This window comes from Trachemys scripta, chromosome 8, assembly GCF_013100865.1.
Source record: "Trachemys scripta elegans isolate TJP31775 chromosome 8, CAS_Tse_1.0, whole genome shotgun sequence".
NCBI lineage: Eukaryota > Metazoa > Chordata > Testudines > Emydidae > Trachemys > Trachemys scripta.
The window spans coordinates 48,585,498-48,605,714 of NC_048305.1; the positions used below are offsets into that span (position 1 = coordinate 48,585,498).

The 20,217-nt window shown below is 44.4% G+C and overlaps 1 protein-coding gene across 2 annotated transcripts; it reads left to right on the forward strand.

Annotated features, from left to right (window-relative positions):
* The first annotated feature begins 94 nt into the window (after nt 1-94).
* Nucleotides 95-20,188, forward strand: ZBTB37 (zinc finger and BTB domain containing 37). Of its 2 annotated transcripts, none has more exons than XM_034778737.1 (4): nt 95-173; nt 9,001-9,953; nt 11,193-11,292; nt 13,908-20,188. In XM_034778737.1, the coding sequence occupies exons 2-4, from the start codon at nt 9,031-9,033 to the stop codon at nt 14,394-14,396; spliced, it is 1,512 nt and encodes a 503-aa protein (XP_034634628.1). In that variant the 5' UTR covers nt 95-173; nt 9,001-9,030; the 3' UTR covers nt 14,397-20,188. The 2 variants fall into 2 exon arrangements, with proteins under 2 accessions (XP_034634628.1, XP_034634626.1); XM_034778735.1 differs by lacking the exon at nt 95-173 and adding an exon at nt 8,837-8,856.
* Nucleotides 20,189-20,217: the final 29 nt, after the last annotated feature.

Below are 20,217 nucleotides of genomic sequence, written 5' to 3' on the forward strand. Positions count from 1 at the left end.
CGGCCGCATTCCAATGGGCGTGGTCACATGACGTGCGGCCGCTCCTTACCGGGGCACCGGGGGGCGGGGGGATACGAACTGGGAGAGGGGGGAGGAATTTTCTTCCGGGGTGCGGCCCGCTCGGGGGGTTTCGCTTCCGGGACGGTGTTCCGGCCCGTTCCCACCCCCGGGAGGTAGGTACCTGCTGTATTCGGGGTCCGGCAGCCCCCCGGGGTGGGGCGAGGCGAGGCCCTGGAACGGCCCAGGTCCCGCGGCGCTGTCACTCTCACCCCCGCGGGGCTGGCGCAGGGGGCCCCTCCCGGGCCCAGAGACCCCTGCCAGGGGCAGCGCAGCGCTCCCAGGGACACCCTCCCCGCGCGGGGCAGCGCCCATCGGCGGGGCAGCACCCCCAGGGGCTGCCTCCCCCTCATCCCAATACCGCCTCAGAGCTGACCCAGCACCCCTAGCCCCGTCCCACCGGGGGCAGCTCCCTGCCACATCTCCCTCCCAAGGCTGCTCCACCGCCCACAGCCCCGTCCCATGAGGGTCAGCTCCCCCCGTCCCTAGGGCCGCTCCACCCCAGCACCCTCCCGCCAAGGACAACTACTCCTCAACCCCTCTGTGAGTGGCTGCTCCAGCCCACCAAGAGCAAGCTCCCCTCGTTCCCCCCTCCCCGCACTGTCCTACCCATCGTACCTCCTTCCCACACCCCATCCCAGAGCAGTCCCAGAAGCACATCCCAATGATGTGCTGTCCCTCTATCCCGCCAGGAGTAGCACATTTGCTTTTTTTCGTAGCAAAAGGCAGGACATCCCTATCCAGCAAACTCATTAGTTACCCACCAGCCTTGAAATCCTCCTTAGCAATAACCTCCACACTGTGGTCTTGTGTACACTAGACTTTTGGGGGAATTCTCCCTTAAGTGAACAGCCACCAGGCAGGGCCAGTGATCGTGTGACTTGTGTATACAAGGCATGGGCTGCCACCCATGTTTTTAGTCACTGTGTCCTCTGCTCAGAGTAGGATTAGATGGCATGCCCTGACTAAACCCCCCCACTACAATTGCCTGCATGGGTGGCACTGCAGTGTCAATGCAAGCTGTGAGGGGCAGACCCTCTCATCCCTACCCTGGCCCATACATCCTCTCGCCCACTATCCTACTCCCCTTCCATATGAAGGGCAGGATTCTTCCTACTTCACCTTGGGGACACACACACCCCATATGTTATTTACACAGCACAACAAGGGTGCAGTTGCCTTGCAAACATAAGATGCAGTCCCTTCCTGGAGGAACTTGCTATTAAAGTGGAAGGGCAACAATATTTATTGGGAGGTAGAAGCCAAGAAAAAGATTACAGTGATAAGATCATGTGGTTGCTTCCGTTTGTTATAGACGCAGGCCATTATGGTTCTGCATTTTAACTTTTCTTAAAGAGTGAAAGCTTTTACTTTGGGTTGTTTTATTCTGATGGAACTGGAGTGATTGGAATAAAGGAGGCTGGATAGTGTGCAAGCACCACAGGTTGTAAGGAAGACACAGGGTAGGAAAGTGGTTGTGGGGAAAGATGTGCACTAGGGAAGGATAAAGAGTGGCAGGGGTCAAAGAGATAAATGCAGGTAGTACACATGAGAACAAGCAAGTTGTGACACCAAAGTTAACTAGTTGGTGACTGAATTCAGGCTTCCAGAGATAAAGTGGTGGAAAAAGTGATGAAATTAGTTTGTAGTGAAAGGCCCTGAAAGTGGTTCTTTGGGGCTCCAGTTTTGGAAGAGCTGGCAGAAGCAGAGTGATGCTACAGTAGAGGAGCAGCTTTTGTAGCCCAGTTATGAGAAGTATCTCTTGTGCAAATCTCCCTTAGAGGGCTGGTCCTAGAGCAGAAGTGTGTGGCTTGCCTGGGACCAAAGTTGGGGGGGGGGAGGGGAAAGTAGCATCAAGAAAGCAGAGAACAGTGACTTGAAGTATGCTCAGGCTGCCGGCATCAGTGTGAATCCAGCAGAGCTGAAACCTTTAAGAGGCTGTTTCCAGAAGTTTGGCTCAAACAGTAGTTCTGGAGCTGTATAGGGTATGAAATGCTGTTTCGTGCTGTTTCAGGTGACTCCTGCTATTATGTTGGGTTTGTGTGCTCTGGCTATTGACAGCAGTGGTTTGGAGACACCCCACTGCCCCAACACATTCTACACAGGTGCTAGCCTAGCAGCATTCGCTACCAGGGACTTACTTTGTCACCTACTCCTGTGCAGGAGTTTCTGAAAAGAATCAGGAGTGAAGTGTTCTTTAGTCTCCAGATAATGTCAGACTCTGCATAATGTATTGATAAAACCTTCTAAGACAAGAGCCCTACTATTGCTAACTCCGAGCATTCAGAAGTCATGGTTAGGCTACCCCTCCCAGTGAGATTTTAACTGAATAAACTTGGGATTTTTATTTGCCTTGTTTGAGCCTTTAAAGTTCATGATTTCAAACTTCTTTGCAACCATGAGCTAGAAGCTGCTTTAAAAAAAAAAAATACACCAAACTGCAATAATCACCCAACTCAAGGAGCTGAGGCTTTCAGAACCAAATATAAAAACTCATGCTAAAAAAAAAAAATAAGAGCTGGCAAGCCTGGTCAGTTGATAGGAAAAGTTGGTGATTTGGAGTGACAAGATCCCTCATTTTAGTTCATAATTGAAGAGTTCTTGGTCCAAATTACATTTTACAGTTCAACAGCTATTCAAGTTGGCCAGTGCCAATAGTGAATACTGTCAGCCTCTCCTGTTCAACTCAGCACCTCCAACACAGGATTTCCAGCTTTCCCTGCAAGTCATCAACCTGCTCTTTATGACTAAGAGTGTATCTGTGCTACAGGGGAGAAGTTGAGGGGCCGTCACTGAAAACCAATCCCCCAAACTTTAGGCAAAGATTGGTGGCCTCAACTCCTATGGCACTTCAGAGTGAGGCATTTTCTAATAGAAGCAAAAAACAAAGTGTTATGAGGCCAATACCCTAAATTGTATTTAAAAATACATCATAAGCCTTTGCAGCATCTGGGGCACAAGTGTAATATGCACCTGCAAGTAGTACTGCCCAACTGATGCTTCCAAAGGCTCTTCAGGTGAAGACCTGGAGGGAGTGCACATGTGTTTCGCAGTCAAGCTGGAAGGGCATAACGAGTGGGGTCCCACAAGGATCAGGTCTGGGTCTGTTCAATATTCTCAGTGATTTAGATAATGGCACAGAGAAGTACACTTATAAAGTTTGTGGACGATACCAAGCTGGGAGGGGTTACAATTGCTTTGGAGGATAGGATTAAAATTCAAAATAAAGGACAAACTGGAGAAATGGTGTGAAGTAAATACAATTAAATTCAATAAGGACAAATGCAAAGTACTCCACTTAGGAAGGAACAATCAGCTGCCACATATACAAAATGGGAAATGACTGCGGAGGAAGGAGTACTGTGGAAAGGGTCATAGTGGACCACAACCTAAATGTGAGTTAACAGTGTAACACTGTTGCAAAAAAGCAAACATCATTCTGGGACGTATTAGCAGGAGTGTTGTAAGCAAGACACGAGAAGTAATTCTTCCGCTCTACTCTGTGCTGATTAGGCTTCAACTTGAGTATTGTGTCCAGTTCTGGTTACCACATTTCAGGAAAGATGTGGACAAACTGGGAAAAGGTCCAGAGAAGAGCAACATAAATGTTTAAAGGTCTAGAAAACATGACCTATGAGGGAAGATTGACAAAATTGGGTTTGTTTAGTCTGGTAAAGAGAAGAATGGGGGGTTGGGGGGGGGGAGGACAGAAGTTTTCCATTACATAAAAGGTTGTTACAAGAAGGAGGGAGAAAAATTGTTCTCCTTAACCTCTGAAGATAGGACAAGAAGCAATGGGCTTAGGCTACGTCTATACTACCCGGCGGATTGGCAGGTAGTGTTCGATGTATTGGGGATCGATTTATCGCGTCTAGATGAGACGTGATAAATTGATCACCAAATCGATGCCTGTACTTCACCTCGGCAGGAGGAGTAAGCGAAGTTGACGGGGGAGCCGCGGCGGTCAACTCACCGCCGTGAGGACGGCCAGGTAAGTCGAACTAAGATACTTCGACTTCAGCTACGCAAATAGCATAGCTGAAGTTGCGTATCTTAGTTTGAACCTCCCCGCTAGTGTAGCCCAGGCCTACAATTGTACCAAGGACAGTTTAGATTGGACATTAGAAAAAACTTCCCAACTGTCAGGGTGGTTAAGCACTGGAATAAATTGCCTAAGGAGGTTGTGGAATCTCCATCACTGGAGATTTTTAAGAGCCAGTTAGACAAACACCTGTCAAGGATGGTCTAGAACTTAGTCCTGCCTTGAGTACAGGGGACTGGTCTAGAAGACCTTTCGAGGTCCTACAATTCTGTGATTCTAAATTGCATTACACAGGTTTTTTGCAACACTAAGGTTAGGAACTAATATACCGGAAAATGCAAAAATCAAGCTCTAACAGCAGCCTTAACTCATACAGTATATGTTTATGTTTTATTGTTTGGAATTTACCTTCTTAACAGTGAGGGCAAGTTAAAGGTGATTTTTCAAAGGGAGAGTAGGGAACTTGTCTGTGGACAAGCTACAACCAAAAGTCCTAAAGTATCATCTCTTCAGATGAAATGTAAACAAAGGTCTTCAAATCCCCTTGCCTTTGGGGCAGGGTGGATAAAAGTCAATTATTTTTTTAATTAAAAAAATCATTTTTTGATAAAATGCTTTTTGAGGAAAAAAGCTATCTAAAGATAGTTTTAATTAAGATAAATTATAGCTCAAAGATATCTCATTATGGAATAGGGATTATAATTCTATAGTATGAGACAATATATTCATGTAATGTGTAAGAAAAGTTTTGTAAATGAGTTCCAATAGTCCATGGATTAGGGACCCAATTTTATGGGGTTCCAGGGGCTTCTGTATAGATTATTTAGGTTAATCTTTCTATCTACCCAATGGGACTCAGTGCTCAGTCTAGAAGATACCATCAGAGATGCTTAGTTTTGCAGTTCTCAAACTGTGGATTTGTCTCACCAGAGGTGAGGTATGCTTATTAACAGCAAAAATGCTTTTAAATAAATTATATAGAGGTGAGAAATAGTTAAAGAAAACAATTTAAATGTCTGTCTGGTGATATTCTCCTCCTAATACAGTATGGCAAAAAAAATCCTCCAAATATTAATGATTAACCTGTTGAATTGGCGATAGTTCACCTCCCAATGACTTCATAAATATCTGCTTCAGTTACTTTTGGTAAATGAAATAACCAAACAATCAATCATTTTCTGATATAGCTGTAAAACTAATCTGAAAAGTTTTCAAAATAAATCACTTTAAAAATGTATAGCATGTACCTTCTAAAAATTAAACCTGCATCTATCTCTGAGTTGTGAAGAATCTGTATTAAGGTTATAACAACCAACAAGAATGCATTTGTGTGTAGAAATCCATGATTAAATCAAGTCTTCCTGACTAGTGATTTAAATTAAATCAAATCCACCCTGCTGAGGGGAAACAAATACAGGTTCTGATTTTCCTCTACCTTCAGGGTTAAGGCAAACAAACTCACTGATTGTTTTTAAGAGGCTCTACCAAAAACAGCTGACTTCCCTTACCATGCCTGTAGAATAGGACTCCCAGTAGCCAACACCTAATTGAGCCTTCCTTCTCTTATATATCTCATGCTGGTTTCCTGGGAGGCTAATAGGCTCCAGCTGCTTCTGAACCTTATCCATTAACCCTTGCCTCCCATCATAGTCCTGCCTGGAACCCTATGTGTAATATACCCTTATGCAATGCCTTTCTGTGTTTATGATCAGAAAGAAGACCTGAATGATTTAACAAGAGAAAAAATACCATTTATTTTTACATTAGAAATGTGCAAGTGGGGAACTTAGTAGGATTATGTGATCTTAGGCCTCTGATCCTGAAAACATTTAAGTATGTCATAACTTGATGTCAACGGGACCACTCACATGAGTGAAGTTATGCATGTGTTTAAATGTTTGTGGGATTAGGGCTATAGATATCAGACAAGTGACACCAGATTAATTAAGAGGGGAAGTGAAACTTTGTTTTGTTACCACCAATTTACTCAAACACCCTACAAACAGTTGGATCTGTTTGTTAAAGATTCAGCATTGTTGTCCCTTCAGTTAAGGAGTGAGAGCTCATAATGCACATCTGACATCTCCAACAAACCAAGGAAGACAAGACTTGACATTCCAGAGGAAATGTCAAAAAAAAAAAAAACAGAATAATTTGCTTCTTTAAAAAAAATAAAACAAACCAACCCACCTTTTGGCTTTCCAAAACAAAAGGATATCCATCCAGTTTCCTTTCCTTTGTACATCACTGTTAACAGTACAATCAAGACCCTGGGTTTTATATTTCCTCATGTTTAAAATTCTAACCTTAGCATTGCATTAACTTAGACCTTTGCACTCCATTTTCTTGTTTGTTTTTTAAAAGACAGGAAAAAAAGGAAGAACCTTTAGATATGGCACTGTGAAGTTGCACAATTGCTTTGCGCAACTTATGGGTTTTAATCTTAACCACCCTGTAGCTACACAAAATTTCTACCTGCTGCATTGTACAGTTTTGCAATGTTTTGCACAGCTTTGTGGTACGACAGACAGTTATGTAGCTTCAAGCTTGGTATCGTATTTTGCTGTGCATGGACAAACCCCCTGCAGAGTGCCATTTAAGCCTTAGTCCCCAATCCTGGAAAGACACACATGCTTAACTTTATGCATATGACTAGTCCCATTGACTTTGTGATTTCTCAGAGTAGATACAATCTAAGGCGGATATTCCTGGATTCCTCAAAATTGTTTTGATGCCTGCTGCAGTCTGTCTAATCAGCATTTCAAGTGCCTTCCAAGTTGGAGCCTGTTTATGTCACAAGTGGTTTTTATTGAGTGCTATTTACTTGGTCTGCATCTATAGTCTCAGGTTTTTAATCATTCTTATTTGTAATTACATCTACATTTGGCACATTTGAAATTTTTACCATATATGGCCAAGGCTCATTTTCAAACTTTGCCAACAAGATACACGAGGATCATAGAAAAATGAAGGAAGAAAAACTAATTAACTTCTTGTCATTAACCATCATGATCCACAATTAATATTTTGGTGTATTCATCTCTTTGCCCAAAGAAACAAAAATGTTAGCTACTATATTTTTCATTTTCATAGCGGCAGTGTGGCCAGTTTATAGAGCACAGGACTTGCAGTTGAGAACTGGATTCTCTTCTAGCCTCTGTCACTGACTTACTGTGTGATTTTTTTTGGCAAATTTCAGAAGTGTCTACTAATACTGAGAGCCTCCATTTTGAGTGCCGGAGACACCTAGGACCATGTTTTCATTTAGCTGAAATGAAGTTACATGGGTTGAGCCCCTCTGAAAAGTTCTTGGAAGCTGGGCAACCAAAGTTAGTGGACATATGGAAATTTAGGCCTCAACTTTCCACCTTTGTTTCCCCTTCTATAAAACATGGGTATAACGATACTTGCTCTTCTTTGTAAAGTCCTTTGATATCTATAGATTAAAATAATGTATAAGTGCTAAGTATTATCATCATCCATTAGGCAATCAATTACATATATTAGTGTCTCAATCATTTGTAATGTTTTCCAAGCCAGGAAAAATCACTGCTACTGAGCTCAGTTTGGAGGCCCACAGAGTGAACTAAGAGGATTAATTCTCTTATAAAGTGATCCACAGAATGCAAAAGCTGAGACCCAGTGCAAGCATTAGTAAATCAAGCTTCTGGGAAAATCAAAGCGCTTCAAGATTCATAGATTACAAGGCCAGAAGGGACCGTTGTGATCATCTAGTCCAGGGGTTTTCAAACTTCATTGCACCACGACCCCCTTCTGACAACAAAAATTACTACATGACCCCAGGAGGGGGGACCGAAGCCTAAGCCCGCCCTAGCCCTGCCGCTCTGGAGGGGGGGCCAAAGCCCAAGGGCTTCAGCCCAGGCAGGGAGCCAGTAATGTGAGCCCCGTCACCCAGCTGAAGCTCTCAGGCAGGGGTGGCCAACCTGAGCCTGAGAAGGAGCCAGAATTTACCAATGTTCATTGCCAAAGAGCCACAGTAATACATCAGCAGCCCCGCATCAGCTCCCCCACCCTCAGCTCCCAGCACCTCCTGCCCATGGGCAGCTCCGCTGATCAGCGCTTCTCCCTCTCTTCCTCCCCACACCTCCCGATCAGCTGTTTCGTGGCGTGCAGGAGGCTCTGGGGGGGAGGGGAAGGAGCAAGGGCATGGCAGGCTCAGCGGAGGGGACGGGAAGGGGTGGAGTGGGGGCAGGGCCTGTGGCAGAGCCAGGGGTTGAGCAGTGAGCACCCCCCAGCACATTGGAAAGTTGGTACCTGTAGCTCCAGTCCCAGAGTCGGCGCCTATACAAGGAGCCTCATATTAACTTCTGAGGAGCCGCATGTGGCTCCGGAGCCACAGTTTGGCCATCCCTGCTCTCAGGCTTCAGCTCTGGCCCTGGGTGGCAGGGCTCAGGCTTCGGCCCCAGGTCCCAGCAAGTCTAATGCCAGCCCTGGTGACCCCATTAAAAAGGGATCCCGACCCACTTTGGGGTCCCAACCCACAGTTTCAGAACCGCTGATTATCTAGTCTGACCTCCTGCATAACCCCAGCCAGAGAATTTACCCAACATAATTCCCAGAGCAGAGCTTTTACAAAAGCATCCAATCTTGATTTAAAATTGGCAGTGATAGAAAATCCACCATGACCCTGGGTAAATGGTCAATTACCCTCCCTGTTAAAAATGTACACCTTATTTTCAATCTGAATTTGTCTGTCTTTAACTTTCAGCCGTTGGATCATGTCATACGTTTCTCTGGTAGGTTGAAAAGCCCATTATTAAATATTTGTTCCCCATGTAGGTATTTATACATTGTAATCAAGTCACCCCCAAGATCCATTGGTGAAAGGCTCTCCAAGTGCAAATTATCACTAGTCCAATTAATCCTGTTTTTCTTTCCAGCTGGGTTGTACTTCTACAACTGGGGCAGCCATGGAGAAAAGTGGAAACATTCAGCTGGAGATCCCTGACTTCAGCAACTCTGTCCTGAGCCACCTCAACCAGCTGCGCATGCAGGGCCGCCTGTGTGACATAGTGGTCAACGTTCAAGGACAAGCTTTCCGTGCTCACAAAGTGGTGCTGGCTGCTAGCTCGCCCTACTTCCGTGACCATATGTCATTGAACGAGATGAGCACGGTCTCCATTTCAGTCATTAAGAACCCCACTGTTTTTGAGCAGCTCCTTTCCTTTTGTTATACCGGGCGGATATGCCTGCAGTTGGCTGACATCATCAGTTACCTAACGGCAGCCAGCTTCCTGCAGATGCAGCACATTATAGACAAATGTACGCAGATCCTCGAGGGAATTCACTTCAAAATTAATGTGGCAGAGGTTGAAGCTGAACCGAGCCAGACTAGAACAAAGCATCAGGAGAGACCCCCAGAGTCTCACCGGGTTACCCCAAATCTAAACCGCTCTCTGAGCCCACGCCACAACACTCCAAAAGGGAGTCGTCTAGGCCAAGTCAGCACTGTGCTGGACATTCGGGAGCTGAGCCCGCCTGAGGAGTCCACCAGCCCTCAGATAATTGAGCAGAGTTCAGATGTAGAGAGCAGGGAGCCCATACTGCGGATTAACAGAGCAGGACAGTGGTACGTTGAGACAGGAGTGGCAGACCGTGGGGGACGGAATGACGATGATGTTAGGGTTCTTGGAGGAGTGCGCATTAAAACAGAGAACCTGGAGGAGTGGCTGGGAACGGAGAATCAGCCATCGGGAGAAGATGGGAGCAGCGCTGAGGAGGTCACGACCATGGTAATTGACACAACAGGCCACGGATCGATGGGCCAGGAGACTTACACATTAGGGTCATCAGGAGCCAAAGTGGTTAGGCCAACCAGCAGTGAGATTGACAGGTGAGGTTCCTTTAACCCATTTACTGAGTGTGGTTGGAAGAGCAGACTCCACAATATTTGTATCTGGCTTGACCATGTGTCTTCCCTGATCATCTATCACTGTTTATTTCACACACTATTCTTAGGCATATGTGCTGAAAGATTTTCTTTAAAAGTATATCTGTTACTAGTCTTCAAATATTTGCTGTGTGGTGAATAAGAACAGTGTCTCCAGTTACAGGCTAGATAGGGTAAAATCATAAGGGAATCAACCATTCTCCTTCAGAAACAAGCTGGTCACCAGCTGTAAGGAGGAAATCTGCCTCCCCATGGTACAGGATTGCAGAATTTAGTGTGTTGTGGGGGGTGTTAAATCTTCCTCTGAAGCAGCCATCATTTGGCCACTTTGAGAAAGAGAACACGGGATTGGATGAACCACTGTTCTTTCCTGATGTGACAGTTTCTCTGGTAAGAGCAGAAGGCCTTAATTTATAAAAGGTGATTATATTTGTGTTGTCGACTTCCTATCCCTCTACCTCATTTGTTCTGATTAAAGCAAAAGGTTCCAGCTGTATTTGTGGTGCTTTTCCTCACCATTCCTTCTCTTCTCTCCCATCCCAAACCCTCCAGTCCTCTGGGAGAACAGCTTCCTTGAAATGGTGGATACCCCATCATTTAAAACTATACAAGCTCTGTAAACTATACTGGAGGTAACGATCCTGAGCTGGTCTTCAGGGGAACAAACTAGCTCTAGACAGGTCTCATTTTTAATTTCTGTGATTCTGTTCATTCCTCTCCTTAGATCAGCTGGCCTTAGACACTTGGGTATCCATCGTTTTTCACCACACACAACTTCCACCACTCCTTCCCTGGAGCCATCTGCATCATCCGTGAAACATCCCTCAGCTATACTTTCCCAGGGAGTTGGAAGACTGGAGGTGCCTTTTGAACAGAGGTTTCTTCTTTTGCAGTGCTGCCTGAGTCAGTGGGCTATCTCATTTCCCTTTTTATTTTAGTAGCAACCAAAAATCTGCCTATTCCTGAATCAAGTTGATTGACCCAGTTTCATATTTCAGATATTAACACTGAAAGCACAGACCAGTCTGTCCTGGTGTTTTTATATTTGCACTGCTCCACATTCTGTCTCCTGATGGGGAAGGAGAGATTCTCTGCAGGTGCTCCCCTTGCCCCCCAGTACATGTACTGACCATACTGCACCAATAGCCATTAAAAATTCTATTTACACTCTTCCCCCCACAGATTTAGCCCTTCGGGCAGCATGGTTACTGTAACTGAGCGGTACAGATCGAAAAGTGAGTCTCCCGGGCGGATGGATGAGCCTAAGCAGCCCAATTCCCAGGTACACAACCTAGCTCAGGGGTTTGGATAACCAGTGAATGATGGTGTTGGATAGTTACAGTTACTGCATTGTGACTGCATATGCATGTTATACTTGATAGAAATGCTGTATGTGTCTGTGGCAAAGTAAGACTTAGGATGACCTTTGCTATTTATTCCCTTGCTTTTTAAGTACTTGGGTTTTATAAATGACGTAAGAGGTAACTCACCCTTTGGTTAAAAGAACAATAAGACCGCCAAACCATGTTTACACAAACTCCTGCTGATGCTGACATGGTTGCAGCTGTGTTGATAGTAGTTCTGGAGTGATTTTTTCCCCCTAAAAATGCCCTCAGATAGCTAGAGTCATAGAAGATAAAAGCTGTCTGTTGGCTTCCAGCTAACTTGAATAGTTCAGGTGTTAGGAGCTTGTGCTGATTGTTCTGGGTTCTGTCTTCACTGATGCCCTTGATGGGGTGGTAAAAGTGCACCTATGATCATTTAAAAACATGTCTTTGAGGGACAGAGGAATACAAGGAAAAAGACATTTTGCAAAGATGTCAAAAATCAGCCGTATTAAAGACTTTTACTTTCTGAATGTACGTACTCAATGTAGTAAATGTTTAGCACATACTTTGCCTGTCACTGGTCCATAAACCTGGAAAGCATGAGGATTTTGTTGTTGTTATAATGGCGAACTAAAATCAACCTTAACAATGGGAGGCTACCACCTCTCCAGATTAAACCATGCACAGCTACAGAGCCAGGACTACAGCTTTAAAAAACTTTGCAACTACTGCTTGAGCCAAAGGCAGAGCTCTGTAAGATACCATCTGTAGAAGGACTCTTGTGTTCCTACTAAGCTGTAGTTGGCCAATAGAGTTGGCCGCCACTTCTCTCTTTCTCTCTCTCAGGCATAGGACCCAGGACTCCAGCTGAAGTCCAGCTGTGGGCACTCCACATCTCTGAAATCCAGGCCCAAAGTGACTGCTCCTGATCCCATTGAGGTCAATGATAGAAAATTCCCTTTGACGTTAATGGTGCTGGATTGAGTCTATAACTGTCAATGGGAGTAGGATTGGACCCCAGACTGTCCATTGTTAATAGCTTTATAACAAACTGTTTTTTTCACATAGAGCAGGTGCCTGAGTTTTCAAGGAGACTTAACTTTATGGGAAGTTTGAAGGTTAGTAACAGGCCATTGTAAGCTGGAGGGGAGACCAAGGAAAGTTAGACAAAAGTCAAAAATTCAAATTGGTAGGTTTGTAATGTGCCATAAGATTAAAAATACCTTGAGTTTTCATCATACTTTGCAAAAACCTCCTACTGTGCCTTCGGAAGAAATCCAGAAATGTTCAGATCAAGCTAAACATATAGGGCAGGACAGACAGGACTTTATCATGGAAAGTGGTTGCTACCCTAAGTATGAAAAGGCTACTACTTCTCCATACAGAAATAACCTTAAACTCCAGTTGAAAAGACTGGTTGGAATTGTGCACTTCTAGCCACGCCAATGCTCAAGTGTCACATCACCCTGCTCCACTAGGCTTGGTATGGCAGGTGCCATAAAGCTTGCCTATAAATAGAGTACCTGTGGGCAGCACTTTCATGTAATGTGCTGTGGTTTTGTTCCTTTCATTTCATCCCAAGTAGCTTTCTATTCTAAGCATGATTGAATGGCGAGGCACCTGGCACTGGAATGCTCCTGCTGTCACATGCTCCATGCTTACCCGCTGAAGGGACGGCCCTTTCGGGGTTACATAGGCTACCTGTCTGGGGGTTTGGCATTTTATGAAACTGGTGTAACACTTCAAATGCAAGTGCTATATCTTCCCAACCTCCAGGCAAGAGTGCAGGTATCCAGGAGACCATGTATTTGCTGTTCCTGGCCAGCTACCACACTCATACTGAACTTATGCAATGTGAATGGTTGTCCTAGCTTCCAAGCTTGTGGTTAAAGAGCCACCCTTGGCTACCCTTCTTTATAGCTTAATAAGATAATGGGGGAATTAGGAGATCTGCATGCTGTTCCCTGCTTTGTAACTTTGAGCGAGTCATTTAAACCCTCTTTGCCTGAGATTCCCATCTGTAAAGTGGGGTAATAATGACTTCACGTCCCATTCGTGAGATATAATTCATTGCCTGTGAAGTACCTAGAGTTCTTCAGATGTAATTTTCATACACTTACTCTGCCTTCATCATACAAAATCTCTGTCCAGTCACTTACTTTTCTTTTTACAAGTAATATTGAAAAGGGAACCAATATTTTAATAAAAGGGCACTGGTCCAGGTTCTCGGGTACTGAACACAGCATTGCTACATTTGATCCAAAACTCGATTCAGCTAAGTGCCATACTGATGATAGCCGTATTTATCTTCCCAGATCCCAGGGAACAAGTTAGGACCTATAGCAGTGCCTTTTAGCTGGTGATCTATTAGTCCTCAGACCGAAAGCCCCATTGAGCTAAGCACTTAAGTGTGTACTTAAGGCTGAGCATGTGAGTAGTCCTATTGACTTCAAGGTTTGGCACTCACTTAAGTGTCTGACTGGATCGGTGCTCAGGAGAGGATTAAAAAGATCCTGTTTCTTTCTAGCTGACTGTCTTCTTTTTTCTGTCTTCAATGTGTCTGGCCCAGGTGGAGGAGTCCGCCATGATTGGAGTGAGCGGTTATGTTGAGTATCTCCGTGAACAGGAAGTGTCTGAGCGGTGGTTCCGGTACAACCCGCGGCTCACCTGCATCTACTGTGCCAAATCCTTCAACCAGAAAGGCAGTCTAGACCGGCACATGCGTCTCCACATGGGCATCACGCCCTTCGTCTGCCGCATGTGCGGTAAAAAGTACACCCGCAAGGATCAGCTGGAGTACCACATCCGCAAGCACACAGGCAACAAGCCCTTTCATTGCCACGTTTGCGGCAAGAGCTTCCCCTTCCAGGCCATCCTCAACCAACACTTTCGCAAAAACCACCCTGGCTGTGTGCCTCTGGAGGGACCGCACAGCATTTCCCCCGAGACCACCGTCACCTCCAGGGGGCAGGCGGAGGAAGAGTCTCCCCCGCAGGAGGAAGCTGTTGTGGCAGGGGAAACGGCACAGGGATCTGTGTCCACCACTGGGCCAGATTGAAACGGGCTGTGGGGGAGGACCCTCTTCCCATTTGGCTGTAAGCAGTCAGCACCGAGACGGCGGGCTGGTACTGGTATCAGTGCAATGCCACCAACGGACGGGATGTTGCCAAAACAGAAGATTAACAAAAACAAAGTGCTAAAAGCTTTCCCCCTTTTCCTCATCTCCTTGGGAAAAAACAAAACTGGGTCAATCGACTTCTGATTCAGGGATCGACGGGATTTTTTAATGTTTTTAATATATTCAATAGCGATCCAGGAGAAGCAGTCGTTTTATTTCTTGACCGCATTTTGGCTCAGCACCTCGGTCTCTGTGGTGGTGTTGGCTGTAATGGCCCTAATTCAGTGAGTGCAGTGCACAGGTGTCTGTCTTCGCAACAGCTGCTGGTCCATCACATGAGGTAGCAGGGGCAAGGAACACTTACCGTCCCGTTTTCCCAGGTAGTTGTCATGTTAAAGAAATCTCACTCTCCTGGTGGATCTTGCCCTGCCTGAGTGTATTTATCCTGTCTTATTTTGGTGTGTCTCTTTTAAAATTTTAATTAAACCATTATTTTAGGGCTTTCTGCTTGCCCTTTCCAGGCGTATGGCATTCTGCCCGCTGGTTAAAAGCAGGCAGCAACCTTTGAGCAGTATTCTAGAGGTCAGCAAAATCTGAAGCGCTTAGGCTACTGAAAGTAAAATTAGCAGCTGTGAGGTTTGCATTAGACTTGTCTACATTTTTGGGGGAGGGGATTTGGGGCAGGGTGCGCTTATTGGTGCTAGTATTAATAGCACAGAGCATTCCAACTTCCTGACCGGTTTCTGCACACTGCAGTGCTTCACATGTTGCCAACAGTTAGGAAGAGGTTTCTTGTCTGGATGAATTGACAAACGAGAGGCTGGCTACCTAAGTCATCTTTGGCGTCCCCTGCACTTGGTCTTACATAACAGCAATACTATATATCGAAACAGTCCAATCCCAGTGAAATTATCATGGGTTGTTGTTTTTAACTCTGTCTCCGTGTATTAGTTTGATAAGTTTATATAAATCAAATGCAAAAAAAAATGACATTAACTCCTCATAACGGTTCAGGAAATTCAAAGCTGTTGCTCTTACAGTAATCGTAACTCTGTCCCTTGCACATGTTATATTCCAAGTAGCTCTGAAGTTAAGGGTAAGTGTACCAAACCCAGAGAGACATGCCTGCATCATGTCTCAGACATGTTTGCACGTGCGTATGTGTTTATAAATAAAAAAGCAGTGCAGGTACATAGGTGCAAATTCAAAAGAGCAGATGTCTTGATGCCCTTTTAAAAAGTCTTTAAAAATATGCAATAGTTTAAGAGTTGGCTTTGGTGCTGGGTTGTATGTAAGTGCAAATAGGAATGAACTACTGGTCCTACTGCTTTTGGAGCTTGGAATTAGGGGACGCGGCGTGTCTGAAGGAAGCCTGTCTTCTGAGGGAACATAGTGTGTGATGTGGGAGGATGAACATTAGGCTGGCAGGAGGAGCAAGGAGGCGTCTGAAAAACAGTGTAAACATTAGCACAGAATTGGCGGACAGGAGACCTCAGTTTTATTCCTTTCCCTCTTAGTGACTTGGGGTACATCTACATACCAAAAAAAGACCTGTGGCAGTGAGTCTCAGAGCCTGGTCAGTTGACTCAGGCTAGCAGGGCTCATGCTGCAGAGCTAAAAAATAGCAAGGTAGACATTTGGGCTCAGGCTGGAGCCTGGGCTCTGAAACCTGGCAGAGAGGGAGAGTCTTAGAGCCCAGGCTCCAGCCAAACCCGAACATCTACACTGCTGTTTTTAGCCCCATAACACAAGCCCGAGTCAATTGACCCAGGCTCTGAGACTTCTTGCCACCGAATTTTGTGTTTTACTGTGTAGATGTACCTTACAGTATAACCTTGGGCAAACCAAACTTCCTGTGCCAGTTTCCCTATCTGTAAAACGGGGATAATAATACTTCCCTACCTCACAGTATGCTTGGATGGAAGAATCTCTAGAAGGGAAAAGTATTATTATCCACTCTCCTTCTGTGTAATATAAGGGTCACGCTGCCTTCTCCACCTCTTTCACAGCTAGCGAAGGCTGTGGTAGTGTGGTTCTGTGTGTGTAATTTAGGGGAGGCGAATTGGAATAGGCAGTTTGAATCCGGTGATGCCATGATAGACTGCAATGAGGATGCTCTCTCAGAGGGAAGCTTTGGGGATGTTCTGAGGTAGGATAGTTGCAAAGTACAGTTCTGTTGATTACAGTAGAACGTCAGAGTTATGAACACCAGAGTTACGAATTGATCAGTCAACCACACACTTCATTTGGAACCAGAAGTACACAATCAAGCAACAGCAAAGACAAAAGTAAAAGCAAATACACTACTGTGGTAAATGTCAACTACTAAAATAATAAAGAGAAAGCATTTTTTTTCTGCCTAGTAGAGTTTCAAAGCTATATTAAGTCAATGTTCAGTTGTAAACTTTTGAAAGAACAGCCATCATTTTTTGTTCAGAGTTCTGAAAATTTCAGAGTTACGAAGAGCCTCCATTCCCGAGGTGTTCATAACTCTGAGGTTCTACTGTATTTAAAACATAGACATAGATGCCGTACCACCTGTCAAGTGGCAGAATAAAACAGTGAAAGCTGTTCTAAGCAGTCACCCCCAGGACCATCAAAAGTCAACAATCTAGTGAAGGTCAAACAAAATAGGACTGGAAAATTTAAGAGTGTTTGAAAGTGGCCACAGAAGAAAGGAGAGAGGTGGTTGTTAGTGTGGATTTCTCCAGAATCAACGCAAGAGGGGATATGGGATGCACAGAATATGCTGCTTTAGTCATAGCTTTTGAACTTACCAAAAAAAATCCAAACTATCCTGTTCACACTAGAGAGCATCAGAAAATACTTTGTTACCTACAAAATTTTAAGTGTTTAAAATAGAACTTTTAAAATACTACCAACTGTAAAACATAAAATTATTTATATACATATATAGTGGGAAAGTTTCCCTGCTGAGCTTGCTGTGAAGAGAAGGGTGAAGGTGCAGTAACTGCTATACAAGCAAAATTTCTCCGAAGCCGATGGCAACAAATCCATCGAGATTAAGCGATGAAGGGCTGAAATGAAATAGTGAATGCCTTGTTCGTATGGCATGGCTGTGAGTTTCTTGAACAGGTTTTTACTGTATTGATACTGTGAACAGAGGCGATCCCAGTAATCTAGGATCATATCAGCACCTCCTTGCTTGCTGATTCACTCCTCTTAATTGGCCTGGCAAGAGCCATGAAATTGTTTTTTATTATTAGCCTAGGCTAGTCTAAAAAATAAACAATAATAAAGCTTGTGAAAGAATTTTTTGTATGTGTGCAGCACTTGCCGTTGTACAAACAACCATTTCTGATTGCATGTGAAAGAGCCAATATTCTTGCCCAGGCCTCGTTGAGGTGAAGTTTATAGCTTGTAGCTCGGGTAGGTGTAAAGTATGGGAGTGGGGATCATTAATACTCTTTCTGTACATTTACTGAATGTGTATGTGTGTGTATTTGTGTGTGTGGAGAGCCTGGTGTCTCTAGTGCTTTCTCTAACCATGCTGAAAGCTATCTATGCTAGCAATTTGAGAACCAGGTCAGAAGGGGCTGTTTCTGAAATTATCATCACTAATGGTTCAGTTTTCTAGTGAAAATGAGGCCAAGATGGGAGAATAGAAATGTCTTGCCTACAATAGAAAAACTACTCGTTTTTCAGCAAGGGTGCAGCTGCTTTGAGCAGCTTTTCATGACACAGTGATAAAAACTTTAGGCCGTTGTACATTGGCAATCATACCTTTGTTGCAGCTCCACTGATGTTGGGGGAAAAAAAGGGAAATATTTTTCTAGTATAGACATATCCTGGATTGGCTGGGGACCTGGCTTTGCATTTCAGTGTGTAACTGCAACTCTTCACCTTTGCCAAACTGTGATTTCAACCATGATTTAAAGGAGGATGTATATAGAAGAGCTCTGTCGTACAATATATTAATACTTCTGTAATTAACATTTGTGTTAGAGCTTCAGAACCAGGGCTTAAAAGTCCACTTGCCTACGTGCCCCTGGCAAGAGAGGAACATGGATCATCAATTTCTGCAGAATATTGTTTTTCTGTAATGGAAAAAAAATAAGTTTCTAGTTCTTGACGGTTGCAAAGATAACCTTCCAAATGTGAACCAATGCAGGCGTTTTCCTGAGTCTGCAGAAAGCTTTGGTCCCTTCACTGCTGGCCATAGCTTTGCCGAGTAGCAGCAGCGTGAAATTAATGCCACTCTGGGCAGTTTCGCTGCTGCCACTGGGTTTTCTGTGAATAGCTGTGGAAAAAACAAGAATCGTGTCAGTATTGTGCTGCTGCTTTTCAGGAAAGCTAAAGCTCCTCCTTTTGGTCCTCCTTGCCAGAAGGCTGGGGAAGGGCAAATTCTTCCCCACACTCTTCCAGTAGCCATGAGGCTCTGGGGTTGCAGGAAGGGAAAAGAGAGCTGCTTCTCTTTTCCCACAGACTGCTAGAGAAGGGTGGATGGCTGTACAACATTTATTTATATCTCTTGCCAGAGGCTGATACAAAAGATAGCGCCTTCTACCCGGATCCAGGGATAGCAACCTGATAAGAATTCAAGCAGTTGAGCTAGGGGGGCAGCTCCTACTTATCTTTCGTATCAGTCTCTGGGCTTCTCATCAGGTTATTGCCCATGGAGTTCCCTGTTGGGCACCCACTGATCATTTTTCATACTCTGGTCAGTATGTTTAGTCTTCTGGCTAGTCAGGTCAGTAAATTTTTCAAGCCACCTTCTATAGAATTCAGTTTTCAAAGGCCTGGATGATGAAATAGAAATGGAATATGGATAATTTCACGTCTAGATCACCAGTTTAAATCCCACTAAGACGGGTAGTGACTAAACTTTGTTACCATCTGACAGTTATTCAGTGCAGGAAATTCCTTTTGGAACTAATTGGCAGTCTTTCCGAAAGTCTTAGCAGAGAGACGTGGATTGAATGAGCATAGAGCCAGGATATGTGTAACCCCACATATGGTCCTTCCAGACCAGGGTTGAAACAAATTGACTGTGAAAAGCTCTCTCTCCTACTGCCTGTTCTGTATCTATCCTGTGACACCCACATGACCTCACTTTCCAGTGCTGTCGGTGCCACAACTTTCACCAGTAATAAATTCATTTAAAAATGTGGCCCCAATCCTGCAAATGAACTAAGAGAACAGACCCTTACACTTGTGTGGAATCCCTTTGACTTTAATCGGGATTTGTCCATACAGATCCATTTGGAGGATTTGGGCCTTAACTTTTATGTGCCACTGCAGAAGCTGATGAACAAATGAAACTGGAAGATGCAGTTTACTTAGCACAAATTAGGCCATAAGATGGATACTTTGAGTCATGCATTTTAATTATCAGCAAAAATTAGCACCCAGAAAACCTATTAGTTAAACTTTATAAAAATCTGCTGTTTTGCACACAATGGTGCCTGACTAATTTAGAGGTGTGATTAGAACACGCAGATGATTTCCATTTTCAGGGCTGCTAACTGCTTTGCTTGCTCTTGTGGAAATATTTTGGGAATAGGAGAAGCCAAAGGAATGCTGCTTTGTGGAACCTCAAATTGTTTATGCTTTTAGTTTGGGGTTTTGTGTAATTCAAGTTTGTCAGAGAAAAATATTTCCCTTAATTCTCTCTTTCATGAGGGAATGATCTATAGTGGCTAATGCTTGGGATCTGAAGTCAGAAAATCTGGGCTCTTTGAACAGCTCTGCTACTGATGGGCTATGTGTCGTTGGGCAAGTCTCTATGCCTGAGTTTCCC